The 13,889-nt window shown below is 41.5% G+C and overlaps 1 protein-coding gene across 1 annotated transcript; it reads right to left on the bottom strand.

Moving 5' to 3' along the window:
- Positions 1-1,309: 1,309 nt before the first annotated feature.
- Positions 1,310-13,410, bottom strand: LOC126827641 (deoxyribonuclease-1-like; the record flags this gene model as incomplete). The annotated part of the gene is made up of 7 exons (XM_056102336.1): positions 1,310-1,366; positions 2,584-2,680; positions 5,746-5,903; positions 7,214-7,317; positions 7,768-7,880; positions 11,418-11,494; positions 13,321-13,410. Coding segments are annotated over 7 exons (696 nt in total), but the record flags the coding sequence as incomplete, so codon positions are not given.
- Between the last annotated feature and the right edge of the window lie 479 nt (positions 13,411-13,889).

Genomic DNA, 13,889 nt, shown 5'->3' with positions numbered 1-13,889 from the left:
AAACACCGATGTTTCCCGGTTGTTTTATGGTGTTTTCCGGTATATAGTATAGCCCGCTTACGACTGGTACTTGGGTCACTGGTTTGATTTTTGTTGAAACTAATGGGGGGTCTTGAGTTCTTTTGTCTCGGGCCTCGAAGGGGCTTTCTTTTCTGGAGTGACCAACCTTCTCGTATCTGAAGCAAAGGTAAATCTGGCTTTTGATGGTGAGTATGATTTTTGCATCCCCAGTTTTGAGGATGATTTTATTCGGTTCATCTTCTCTGCTCAAGAGGTAATTATCAATTTTAATGACATTATTCTTTGGTTGTAGGTTGGTTTGATATTTATAGATGTATATTGTTTGATATTTATTATTTATAGATCTATTATTTGAGACGACTGAAGTCCATACACGTCGTGTTGTAGTATCCTAATTGGCTTCGTCATGATCATTGTGTCTGATAGTTCCTTGTTTGTTTTGAAGCCTTTCCCGATTCAGCTGGTACTTTCTGATGTTTTTTATCTAGATTAATTAAGTCGTTTTCACCAATCCTGAGGTTAATTACATATTCTGCGTCGACTTAATGTTTTGATGGATTGCTGAGGGAGGGGGGGGGCGGGATTGGTACTTGGACTTAGTGACGCTGACAAAATTTCTCTAACATAACCGTGCGTAGCGTATTCCCGTCTATATTAGCTCGGATAGTGCCGACAAGTAGTAGGTTAAACCCATTTTATTTCGTTTCATAGCTCCGTTTTTTTATACTTTATACTTCGTTTCGTTTTTTTATACTTTCGATGGTCTATACTACATGAAGATCTGACCGGTTGTAGTGGAAGGTCGCGTCAGAGGTCATGCGAGCGGCTTTTGGCCTATTACGTCAGACATTTGATTAACATATCAGCGTGATGTTTCTAGTGGGTAACCCAAAATCTCACCGTAACAGACCGTTTCATTGGCCAATCTCGCAGATCATCCAGAACGCAGGCTATATATCAACTCTTTCAGACCATAGTGTAGTAAATATATACAAGTAAAACGAAATTTTGAACTATAAAATTTTTTCAGTAAATACCCTTTACATTATCTTGTTTTGAACTATTATAGTGAGAACTGCCAGCTCTTTATCTAATCTCCCATAATGTATCTTTACGGATACAGCGCGATACACTTGTCGGCTTACCCCCACCCCCTACCCAACAAGCAGATATACTGGGAGGTGGTTTGGACTTCCAAAGAAAACAGAAAAAATGACGGTTGTGAAAACATTTTATTCATTCATCGAATATCTTGACCCTTGGTGATCAGTCTTATTCAAATATCTGGTTACCATGGTAACAGTAAACACACTTCTACTGGGTAATGGTCACTAACCTTATAAGCCTGAAAAAAAAAAGATATTTTAAAACGGCATGGTGTAGGAAATAATTGAACAATACTTTTAGAAACCGTGGTGACTCAATGAGTAAGGCGTTGGATCACAAAACTGGAGGTCGATTCAATCCCGGTGTTGGCCGAGATTTTTGTCCACGGGGATTTTCCAGTGTGGTTTCTCCTTGTCAGTGGTGCATGGTGGAGGCCCTGGTCAGGTCCATCGTCTAGTCGTTGGGATGGAACGAAAAAGCCGAAGTTGTGTGTACATGTTTACGTGTAAGTAAAAAATGAAATGGGGTTTAACGACCTACTGTTCTGCTCCGACTGGCCTAATGAAGACGGACGTAAGAGAGAGAGAGAGAGAGAGAGAGAGAGAGAGAGAGAGATGGGGTTTAACGTCCACTCGACACAAACTAGGTCATTTCGGGACTAACATATGGTTTAATTTTATTTCAATAATTCGCTTGCGCGTAGGGGTCTTTAGCAGTGGGAGGAAACCGGAGGACCCGGAGAAAACCCACGAGGTTGGACAGGCGACCCTACTTCTTGTCACGGACGGACATAAGCCATTCAGTTTGCTAAGAGCGAAATTTTGCCCGAACGGCCTGCTCAAATATCGATTTCTAACTACCAAGGGATCTTTTACGTGCACGCCAATGTGTACACGGGACCTCGGTTTTTCGATCCATCCCAACGACTATGAACTGTCTCGCCCAAGGCAGTGATTGAACGCGGGACCTCCAGGTTAGCGAGCCAACGTCTTTCTCACTGAGCCACCGTGGCGCCATGTACGTAAAAGAACCCTTGACAAATGAAATTCCATAGAGAGCCGACCGGCGTGAAAATGACGAAACAAAAGGCGAACAAAGGGAGAAAATAAAATAAAATACTGACCTTTCTCCAAACACCGCGACCTAGTACAGAAGTATGGAAGGTCCCCTTAACACAATCTAGGTCATTTCGGGACTAACATATGGTTCAATTAGATTTTAATAATTCGTTTGCACTTATTGGTCTTTAGAAGTAGAAGGAAACGGGAAAAAACCTACAAGGCTGAACAGGCGACCAGACACCTTGCCAGGTTGGAAACCACGTCACATGACCTTCTGACCTGAATCTCACGCGTTAAACCACTCGACCACCCAGTCTCGTAGTCCCGCTTATCAAAGGAGCGGTTAAGAAAGGTAACTGCAGTTTTAGGAAGTAATTTTGAAAGTTGATCATACCTCATCAGTCTCCAAATCATACTCCCGGTCAAACTTGTAGGCAATACCAGATTTGTCAATCAAAGCTTCAGTCAGAAGATCTCCCGTTATCACAATTCTGTAAGTGAATTACGAAAAAATCATTTTACCATAATACATTTAGAATCATACACAATATAGACACAATAACGAGCTTTGCGTCATGGTTTTGAGTTTTTGCGCCCCCCCCCCCTCCCTTGAGTTTTTGCATCCCCTGTCAAATGGCAACAAATCACGCGGTTTCAGTGCGGTTTTCAACATTATAATCATAACCAGTTTCAAACATGTACCGTGGGTCAGATATGCTACAAATCTACACTAGCATCATGTTCCAAACAGCCCAATATTTCTCGGCGGTACTGGGAGGGACCACCTCTCCCTCCCACGGACTGGATCTTGTTCCTCATGCAAAGTCATGGTTCATCAGGCCCCTGCCCCCCCCCCACCCCCTATCCAAAATAAAATCAGGAATTTTAAGTGTGCCTTCTTATCCACCCGTAACAAAACCAAACAAGCATGCATGCACCAAACCAAAATAGCTCCGTCTGAGATAAGACACCGAGCTAATTGACCGGCATTTTAAGTCCTAAATCGACGATTTTTGTCGAAATAATAAGTGTACTTCGAGAATTTTTTGGAGTATTTTTTATTCTGCTTCCATTTAATGAAACTGCAAAAGTTTATCTAGTCTTAGTGTGTATGACAGATGTGAAACGGATTACAAACGCATTACAAAACAGTATATTAAGTGATGGATAATGGCCGAAGACTGTCCATTATGTAAATAGAAAGAACAACTGAGGGGCGTTAGCTCCGAGGTTTTTTCTTTATATTTACATAATGTACAGTCTGAGGCTATTATCAAACTTAAAACATAGCACCATAGAGATACAAATAATGGATAGTTTTCTAAAACAACAAGCCATAAAATAATGGATATATTCTTAAAACAACATGCACTTGCTCATGAATGCATGTGAGAAAACACTTCAGTCATACAATGCAAGCATACACAAAAATATTCGACATGGAGACATGTTTATAACACAGTCGAAAACAAATATAAATAATGAGAATATATGTGATAAGCATTTGGATACTGATTACATTGTTAAAATACTCGTTATGGAAGATAATAGCCGTAAAATGGAGATGTTCTTGATATGGGGGAATAATAGCCGTCAAAGTTGTGATGGAAAGTATACTCACGATATTTAATTTAGATATTGATAACATTCTTAGTACTGTGGTTAATATGGAGGGTACTAGCCGTCCAAATTTTGATTTAAAATTTAATATATACTCTGATATAAGTGATAGGACACAGGATCAAAGGCACAAACCAATTACCGAAATTCAAAATAACTGTCATTATGGTGTAACGATGATATATTTGAACGTTTTTTTATAAAGGGATAAAAATTGTGACCTGTATAGGTTCCACAGGCTCAAAAGACGTTTTTTTATGTTCAATCAGGGGGGCCATAATCCAGGAAGTTACGTTCCGATAAGCGCAAATATCGCAAGGAATCGAAATCTTTGGGTTATAAACACACATCTTCATTTCATCAAAATGGGCTAATAATTGTGACCTCTAGTGTGTACAGCCAGGGGCCATAATCCATGAAGTTACGATCCCATACAAACCAATATCGAAAGGAACCGAGATCTTTGGGATAATTACCTATATTTCAAGTTACGACCTGTAGAGTGTCCACAAAGAAGGTGTGAAAATGTGGCGTATAAAAACGTATTATCGATCTAGTGCCAAACGTACTATTAAACAGATAAGTGACACAAGTGGAATTATTTAGGTAGACAAACACGTGAAATCAACATTCGGCCATGTGACATTTCGGTAACTATGAGGTTTTAAAGTAATTTCATGTTCTGTAATTTAATTTGTTCAGAGAATAAATTATCTCAAAATGCATGTTCATTTTTCAGATACGTGTCTATTATTGGTATTTTCTTAAACAATCGTCTATTATTTATAAAACTGCCCATTATTTATTAAAAATAATGGACAGTTTTATAAATAATAAACGATTGTTTAAGAAAAGCGTACATTCTCCTATATACTGGTTAAAAACATCAAAGGGTGACGTCATATCTATGTTTTAATGTTTGGATATGGCGGCCTTGTAGCGCAGAGGTCGATTCTCGACGAATGAAGTAGATGGATCTCTGTACGTGCAGAATGCACATGTAATTAACGAACTAGAAACCAGACATGACGTCATCGCTGACAAATAGAAGTCCTCGTGAAATCTTAAAATAAAACATTTTAATTGCGGATGATCTCATTTCATTAATTAAGTACAAATTTGAGCTCTTAGCAACTTCAAATAATTTAATTTAGTTTTTTTTTTAAAGCAACAAGAAAAGGAATAAGGGTATTACCTATTTAGTGTAAATGGCTACACGAAGGCACTACATAGGTAATGCGAAAGCCTTCTCTTAACTTCACGTGTATTATAGGTCTACGTGTGACGTCACACCGTAGCACATCGAAAGCACTCGCGTTGTTTACATAAGGCGTAGTAACACAAACTGGTTGGGGCAGAATTGGTGCTTTTTACTCATTGTATACTTTTGCATACCATTTACACGAAATGGGTTACATTTTTATACAGATATACTTCTAACACATTTCATTTTTATCTTAATAATTTTAAAAAAATGTTTTAGAATTTAATTTGTAGAAGGAAATAAAGTTAATACTGCGAGCTAATTAACTCGCCCCGGTGTCATCACTCTCCGTGATTGTAGCGCCTAGCGAATATTCACTGCTGATCAGCCTGGTCCATTCGAGGCTGCAAAACTCTATATGACGTCACGTGTAGACCTATAATTGACTTGAACTTAAAAGGCCAGTCACCTTCTACAGACTTATAAAGAGGCTTTCGCAATACTTCTGTGAAACAGATTGCTATAATACTCTGATTGGTTGGTGTTATTACGTAAACAATGCACGTGTTATCGACGTCCTATAATGTGACGTCACACCTAGACATATACTGCACGTCACCTTAAAGGTCAGCCATCTTACATAGAGTTGAAAAAAAAAAGGCGCCCACATTACCGCTGTGAAACACATTGAAAAAGTTACTTGGGATATATTTTAAAATGGTGTCCGCTTACCTATCATATGCACAATTTGTTCCACAACTGGTTGTTGTGTCTACTTCAGATGAGATTACCCAGGTGTACTTAGGGTCATTGTATATGGGACTTTCTGCCAGTTCGGTTTCATCCAGATAGGAACATTCCGCATTAAAATCACCCAAAAACATAACGTTCTGTGAATATCAAATAACGCAATAATATAGAATATGACATAATTACATAAAAAAAAGCTAGCACATTCTGCCAATCTAATTAAAATAGAGATCTATACTTCATTTTGGTTTTTATACTTTCCATGGCCTACACTGCATGAAAATCTGACCGTTTGTAGTTGAAGGTCGCGTCATAGGTCATACGAGCGGTTTTTGACCCTATAACGTCAGAATTCGATTAACCAATCAGCGCTGATGTTTCTAGTGGGTTACCAACAGTTCCTCCGTGGACCGCACGCCAAAAAAACTCGCCGTGACAGACCTATCATTGTCTAATCCCTCACTGGCCCGCCCTAGTGTAGAAAACTAAATTTTGAACTATAAAAAAAGAAACGAAATAGGATCTGGGTTTTAATCAGATTTACATTGTGCGTATATTAGATACCACAATTAATTATACCCCCCAAAAAAACACAACATTCTGTGAAACATAATTACACAAACACAATGTTCTGTATAAATATGATCAAATAACATAATTATATTTTGGCTTTAAATATTAAATAAACTATTCTTTAGACATTTATTCACAAGACAATTAAACCTATACTCAACTCTTTAGACCAACTCTCTAGATTTAAACGAATTGAAACACGATGGCCATTTAATCATTTAATTTAAAAATGATGAATCGAGGCTTAGTCTTGATTAACAAATACCGTTGCTACGATCATAAAACAATCTTGTCAAAGTATTCATTTTACATCATCTAATTTTGAACGGTCAGCTTTTCATCTAAATCTTACACAATGCATCTTTACCTCACTGCCGAATTCTTTCGTTTCCTAATCTCAATGCCGAATTCCTTCGTTCCCTTACTTTAATGCTGAATTCCTTCGTTTCCTTACCTCAGTGCCGAATTCCTTCGTTTCCATACCTCAGTACCGAATTGCTTAGTTTCCTTAGCTCAGTGCCGAATTCCTTCGTTTCCATACCTCAGTACCGAATTCCTTAGTTTCCTTACCTTAACGCCGAGTTCCTTCATTTCCTTAGCTCAGTGCCGAATTTCCTCGTTTCCTTAGCTCAGTACAGAATTACTTCGAATGTCGAATTCCCCCGTTTCCTTACCTCAATGCCGAATTCCTTCGTTTCCTTACTTCAATGCCGAATTCCTTCGTTTCCTTAGCTCAGTGCCAAATTTCTTCGTTTGCTCACCTCAGTGTTGAATTACCTCGTTTGCTTACCCAAATGCCGAATTTCTTCGTTTGCTTACTTCAATGCCGAATTTCTTCGTTTCCTTAGCACAGTGGCGAATTCCTTCGTGTGCTTACCTCAGTATTGAATTCCTTTGTAACATTACCATAAACTTGAGGTAACTCATTCAACTCTTGAACCACATCCGTCGGTTTAATATGAATTCCACAAGCAGCAAAATCTGAATTAAAATAGTTATACATGTATATACCTTGAAAACCTTGATTCGTACGTAACCCCCAAGCTGCCCCCTCTCTCTCTCCCTCCTCTCTCTATCTCTCTCTCTCTCTCTCTCCCTCTCTCTCTCTTAAACTAGAAACTGTTCTTGCTCTTAGAGCGACGTTGTGCAAGGAGGCATGTTAAAGCAATCAGGTGAAATGAGATGAATATGGTGTTTAACGTCTCACGTTTCTACACCGATCGGGCTAATGAAGGCGGCTTATATTAGGGGAATTTGCCCGAACAGCGGTGATACTGTCTGCTCTTATTTCACATTCCACCTGACATGAGTTCTTTTACGTGCACGCCAACATGTACACGGGCCTCTGTTTTTCGTAACACCCGATTTCTATGCTACTAGTTAGAGTTTTTATTTAGAAGATGTTCCTTGTTGTATTTGAAATGAACCTACTTTCGTTTCCTGGAGTGAGTGCTTCCACTAAAACACAGAACGGTTCTCTCTCAAACACATCATAAGCATCATCATTGTACTGGAACGTGTCTTCTATCACCACACGATCAGTTCTGAAATAAAATGAAATGGAGTTAAACGTCTCACGTTTCTGGGTCTACTGTGCTAATGAAGACGGGTATACGTCAGGCAGTGTGCGGACTGCCCCAGTACTCATGGAATTCCAATGGCCACGGGTTCCTTTACAAGCACGTTAAAGTGTACACGGGAGCTCGGGTTTTCGTCCTATCCACATAACTATACTTTTCTGGAGCTACTGGGCTAATGAAGACGGGCATACACCATGCAGTGTGCTATGAGGGAAATTTGTCCCGGACTGCCCCAGTACGACCTACTCATGGAATTCCAACGACCACGGGTTCCTTTACGAGCACTTTAAAGTGAACACGCGACCTCGGGTGTTCGTCCTACCCAGACAACTATACGTTTTCTTTTGCCAGGCACTCCGTCCGGCAACACTGACAGGCACTCCGTCCGGCAACACTGCCAGGCACTCCGTCCGGCAACACTGACAGGCACTCCGTCCGGCAACACTGACAGGCACTCCGTCCGGCAACACTGACAGGCACTCCGTCCGGCAACACTGACAGGCACTCCGTCCGGCAACACTGACAGGCACTCCGTCCGGCAACACTGACAGGCACTCCGTCCGGCAACACTGACAGGCACTCCGTCCGGCAACACTGACAGGGGGAACACACTCCAGAAAATACCGATGAATTTTCTAGGCCAACGCCCGGGTCAAACACGGGACCTCCAGAAATGAATTTCGTCGCCTCCACCCTCTTGACTAATGGTTTGGAAGGAGAGGAGAGGGGGAGAGGGGATGGGAGAGAGGAGAGGAGAGGAGAGGAGGGGCGGGAGGGGAGGGGAGGAGAGGGGAAAGCTGAGCAAAGGGCATGAGAAGAGGGGAGAGGAGAAAACAGAGAGGGGAGGGGAGAGGAGAGGGGGAGGAGGAGGCGGAGGAAGAGGGGAGAGGGAGGGGAGAGAAGAGATAAGGGAGGAGGCGAGGGGGGGGAGGAGGAGGAGGCGGAGGAAGAGGGGAGAGGGAGGGGAGAGAAGAGATAAGGGAGGAGGCGAGGGGGGGGGGAGGAGGAGGAGGAGGGGATGGGAGAGACGAGCGGAGAGGAGAGGAGGGGAGGGGGAGGAGACGAAAGGAGACGAGAGGGGAGGTGGAGGAGGAGGCGGAGGAAGAGGGGAGAGGGAGGGGAGAGAAGAGATAAGGGAGGAGGCGAGGAGGGGGGAGGAGGAGGAGGAGGGGATGGGAGAGACGAGCGGAGAGGAGGGGAGGGGAGGAGACGAGAGGGGAGGTGGAGGAGGAGGCGGAGGAAGAGGGGAGAGGGAGGGGAGAGAAGAGATAAGGAAGGAGACGAGAGGGGAGGTGGAGGCGGAGGAAGAGGGGAGAGGGAGGGGAGAGAGGAGATAAGGGAGGAGGCGAGGAGGGGGGGAGGAGGAGGAGGAGGGGGGATGGGAGAGAGGAGCGGGGGGGGGGGGGAGGAGACGAAAGGAGACGAGAGGGGAGGGGACAGGATAGGAGAGCAGAGCAAAGGGAAGGAGAAGAGATGAGAGGAGAAAACAGGGAGGGACAGAGGAGAGGAGAGAAAAGAGAGGGTAGAGATGATATTTACCTGTAGAAGTATGCATATTGTTCTTTATACCTAAGGGATCTTCCCAGTCTCTCACTTATTACATGCTCATAGTTAGGGTTTATTCTGGTGGTAATTAAAACAGACAAACATATCAAAATAATACATATATGTGTGCGAGTTAATTGTATTTTACGTCCGCTTCCACCGAGCTGATATCGCAGACAATAACATGTTATGTATACATGGTGCAATAATTTAAAAAGGGATTAAAAGAATCGTTATATATATATATATATATATATATATATATATATATATATATATATATATATATATATATATATATATATATATAAGACAGTAAAATATATTTACTCTTTCCTTATAAACCTATAACGGTAAATCTCTTTCATTTTTTGGGTATATTCTATGTCTGGGGTATATTCTATGTCTGGAATAATTTGCGGTCTGAATGTCGGGGCGGCTTTGATACAGGGGAATTTATGGTTATTCTTCTGAAAGTTTTTCTTTAAACCTGTAACAGGTTATTCTTCCAGGGTAGGTTTTTTTCCCTATAAGAAAACATGATATAAGGTTTTTTTCTTACTGGAATTTTGGGATATCCTCATTTTACGTACATGTAAACATAGACGGTTTATAAGCAAGATAAAGTCCTCGACTTCGGTTATGCTGGGGAAGAAAGACTTCAGAAAAAAACCTTCATAAAGTCTGTCATTGAGTCGACTGGCGTGGTTTCGAATCCCCGGTTGTACGTGACAAGGAGTTGGGTCGCCTGTCCAACCTCGTGGGTTTTCTCCGGGTCCTCCGGTTTCCTCCCACCGTTAAAGACCCCTATGCGCAAGCGAATTATTGAAATGAAATTAAACCATATGTTAGTCCCGAAAAGACCTAGTTTGTGTCGAGTGGACGTTAAACCCCATTTATCTCTCTCTCTCTCTCTCTCTCTCTCTCTCTCTCTCTCTCACTCTCTCTCAGAAAAAACCCTCGACAGAGAAACCTCGCTCTGCCGGCCTCGGTTTTTCTTTTACTCGGGTTATTTGCTTCAGTCTTTCTTTCCCCAGCATAATCTCAGTCACGTGCTTTATCCTATACATAACACCGGATATCACTTATAGCGTCTCTGTGATAAGGGAAGGGGTGGGGTGTAATGTATCGTAGACATTTTATTTGGGTCATTTGGATTTCATCGTGTGCGATGCCGGAGGGAGAGGGGGGGGGGGGGGCGCGTGTGTGTGTGGGTGTGTGTGAGTATTATTTGCCCAAACAGAGACGTTTTTGAAATCCAAACTGTCAAGGGACACTTTTACGTGTGCGGTCACTTTATACATGCGCCTTACAGGATTGTTCTTGTTAGTGAGCTAGCACGTTACTCGCTGAGCCACTGTGAATCCCGAGAACTTTCAAGAAGAGGATCCAATATTAATGTTATACTTTTCGATAAAAACTATTATTAATAGCTTCATGGCGTTGTGCCAGTGTTTTTTTAAAAAAAAAATGGCTGTGAATTGCAGTAATCGAGAGAGAAAAGTGGGGTTTAACGTCCTCTCGACAGAAAGTAGGTAATGTCTGACTAACATATGGTTCAATTTTATTCAATAATTCGTTTGCACTGAGGAAACTATAGGTGACGCGGTAAACCCCACGAGGTTGGGCAGGCGACCCAACTCCTTGTCACATACAGGTGGGAAATCGAAACCATGCCACTTGACCTTATGACCTAAAGCGCACGACTTCAACCACTCACCAACACGGGCATATCTTGAGGATCAGCTCAGATAAACGCCTTTGGCCCTACACCCATTTATGGAAGACCAAGCAGCTCTTTATTTAGTGTTTTTTAATTAAACAAATAATTTAAGAACACTGAATAAAGAGCTGTTTGGTGTTCCATATCCATTTAAATAAAGACTTGTACTAGAGGAATACGGTAGAATTTTCTATTGTTTGATTTGTATAATGTCTACTTACTCCTGCACCAACGCTAACAGCTGCCCGATGGCTGTTCCAGTTGCATCCCGGATTTCCTGTAGTAACATGACGTCATATCGAGTAACAATCTATAAAAAAAGATAATTAGTTTCCAATCACTTTTATTCCGCAGTTTAACCTCCGCTTTCTTCGAGGGTGATATCGCGGACAATTCTCATTTTTATTTTCTTAGCGCACGCGCAGCGGTATTTCCTCTGGGAAGAAACCGGAGTACCAAGAGTAAACCCACGAGGTTGAGAAGGTGCACCTATCTCCAAGCCACATACGCTCACTCCAGGCAGCGAAACCACAGCCGCAAGCCAGAGGTGACCGACCAGCTAGAAATCGGAGCGCGACACTTTAGACCATTAGACCATCCCAACCCCCTCCCAACCTCCTCCCAACCTCCACTAATCCGATCATCAGCTCGAATTTAACGCCGTCTGAGTACGCATCTTTGTCTACGGTGGGAAGCCACGTAGTTCCCCCTTGCCAGTGGTGTAAGACGGAAGGCCCATAGTCGTTCGGATGGGACGAAAAGTCATTGTCCTGTGTAAATATTGGCGTGTACGTAAAAAAACACTTTGCAGTTGGAATTCGATGTAAGAGTAGAGAGTAGTTGGGTTTGGTGATGCCCGTGGTCACGTGGTCAACCCCTAGATTGTATGCCCTCAAAATTCAAGTATAGGGTCCAGTATTCAAAAATGTGAGGAAGGAATATTTTTTACATATGTATAAAGATACGTACTAAACTTTTTGTTCGAATTAAGTAGGACAGCTGTAGCACTACCCTGCTACATATCTGTATAAAGATACGTACTAAACTTTTGTTCGAATTAAGTAGGACAGCTGTAGCACTACCCTGCTACATATATGTATAAAGATACGTACTAAACTTTTTGTTCGAATTAAGTAGGACAGCTGTAGCACTACCCTGCTACATATCTTTTGTTTTGGCCTCTGGTCGTCTAGGTTTCTTTCGGGCCTGGATATTATTGAAATTCTCCACTCTTTTAGGACTTCACCCGGACTTCACGTTATGTACGTATTTACAGTAGCCAAATCGTATGTTTTATCAGGAACAATACAATAGTTTCAAGTATACAGTGTTATATGGAGGCGGGTTACATAGGTTTAAACAAAGGCATACATAAAAGTCACCCTCTTCACCCCCAGGCCTGTACAGTCTAAATAAAATTGAACCGTGTGTTAGTTCCGAAATGACCTAGTTTGTGTCGAGTGGACGTTAAACCTCTCTCTCCCCCCTCTCTCTCTCTCTCTCTCTCTCTCTCTCACACACACACAGTCATGTACAGTCTAACCAGTGTGGCTAGACTCTGGAAACCCCTAAACACCATGGTCCTATCTGTTTCACAAAGCATTACGAAAGTATTCTAATTTCTCAGTAAAAGATGACTGCCTTCAACACATGATCTCATATCATTGGCTCAATGGCGCGTGCATTGTTTACATAAGACGTTACTGATTCGAGCGGAATGGCGCCTTTTACTCATTTTAATACCTATTTACACTAAAATAGGAAATCATTTTTATTAATTTTTCTAATACATTAAAGAAAATGTTTTAGAATTGAATTTGTCGCAGGAAAAAAGTTAATATTTTTGGCTCACTAAGTCGCATCGATATCATCCTTATCAGTGTCGCGGCCTAGCGAATATTCACTACTGATCAATGTGACCATGGTCGTCTTAGAATCAAATGGCTGTCTGATTATTCGAGTAGGCCACAGTGTCGGTGTCCTGGCAAAGTTTCCCTCATAGCACACTGTATGGCGTATGCCCGTTTTCAGTAGCCCTGTATAGGAGCAGAACATTAGGACGTTAAACCCCATTTCATTTCATTTTAAAAAAAAAAAAAAAAAAAAAATCCAACCGAAACAAAAACCAACACTAACCTTAACTAAATGTTTAACGATGTCTTCATTCTCCATCTTCGCTCTACCAAAAGCTCTGACATTGAAGGCACCAACACGTAGAGGAGGATGGTTAAGGGTCGAAGATTCACCGAGGTTAGCGAGGATGCTTAACAACAACAGTCCAGCGACAAACATATTGACGGATAGATTAGAGCTAGAGATGGATATCTTCTGATGCTGTGGTAATCTGGGTTGAAACAGCAGTCAATGAAATTAGCAGATATCCACATGTCTTATATAAGCAAACAAAAGTCCCGATTGCCAAGACACAATTTAAAAAATATATATATATTTTAGTAATTTTCCTCTTTTATGTACATTGTTGAAAATAATTAATATTTATTCTAAACAGATGTAAAAACTAACAGTAACTCTCGACTTGAAGTAATATGTTATCGATAAATATAAATATGAAAATGGTGGGTATTTAACTTAAAGGGGACCTCACTTTGGCAATATTTATGTCGGTCCAATTCGGTGATTCAGTGAGTTTGACGTTGGGTATCCGGATTTCGCTTCCGGTGCTAGCCACACCAATTCCTCCTCGG

Source organism: Patella vulgata, chromosome 7 (genome assembly GCF_932274485.2).
Source record: "Patella vulgata chromosome 7, xgPatVulg1.2, whole genome shotgun sequence".
NCBI lineage: Eukaryota > Metazoa > Mollusca > Gastropoda > Patellidae > Patella > Patella vulgata.
The sequence above is the reverse complement of the archived record's forward strand: the minus strand, read 5'-3'. Positions and strand labels throughout refer to the sequence as shown.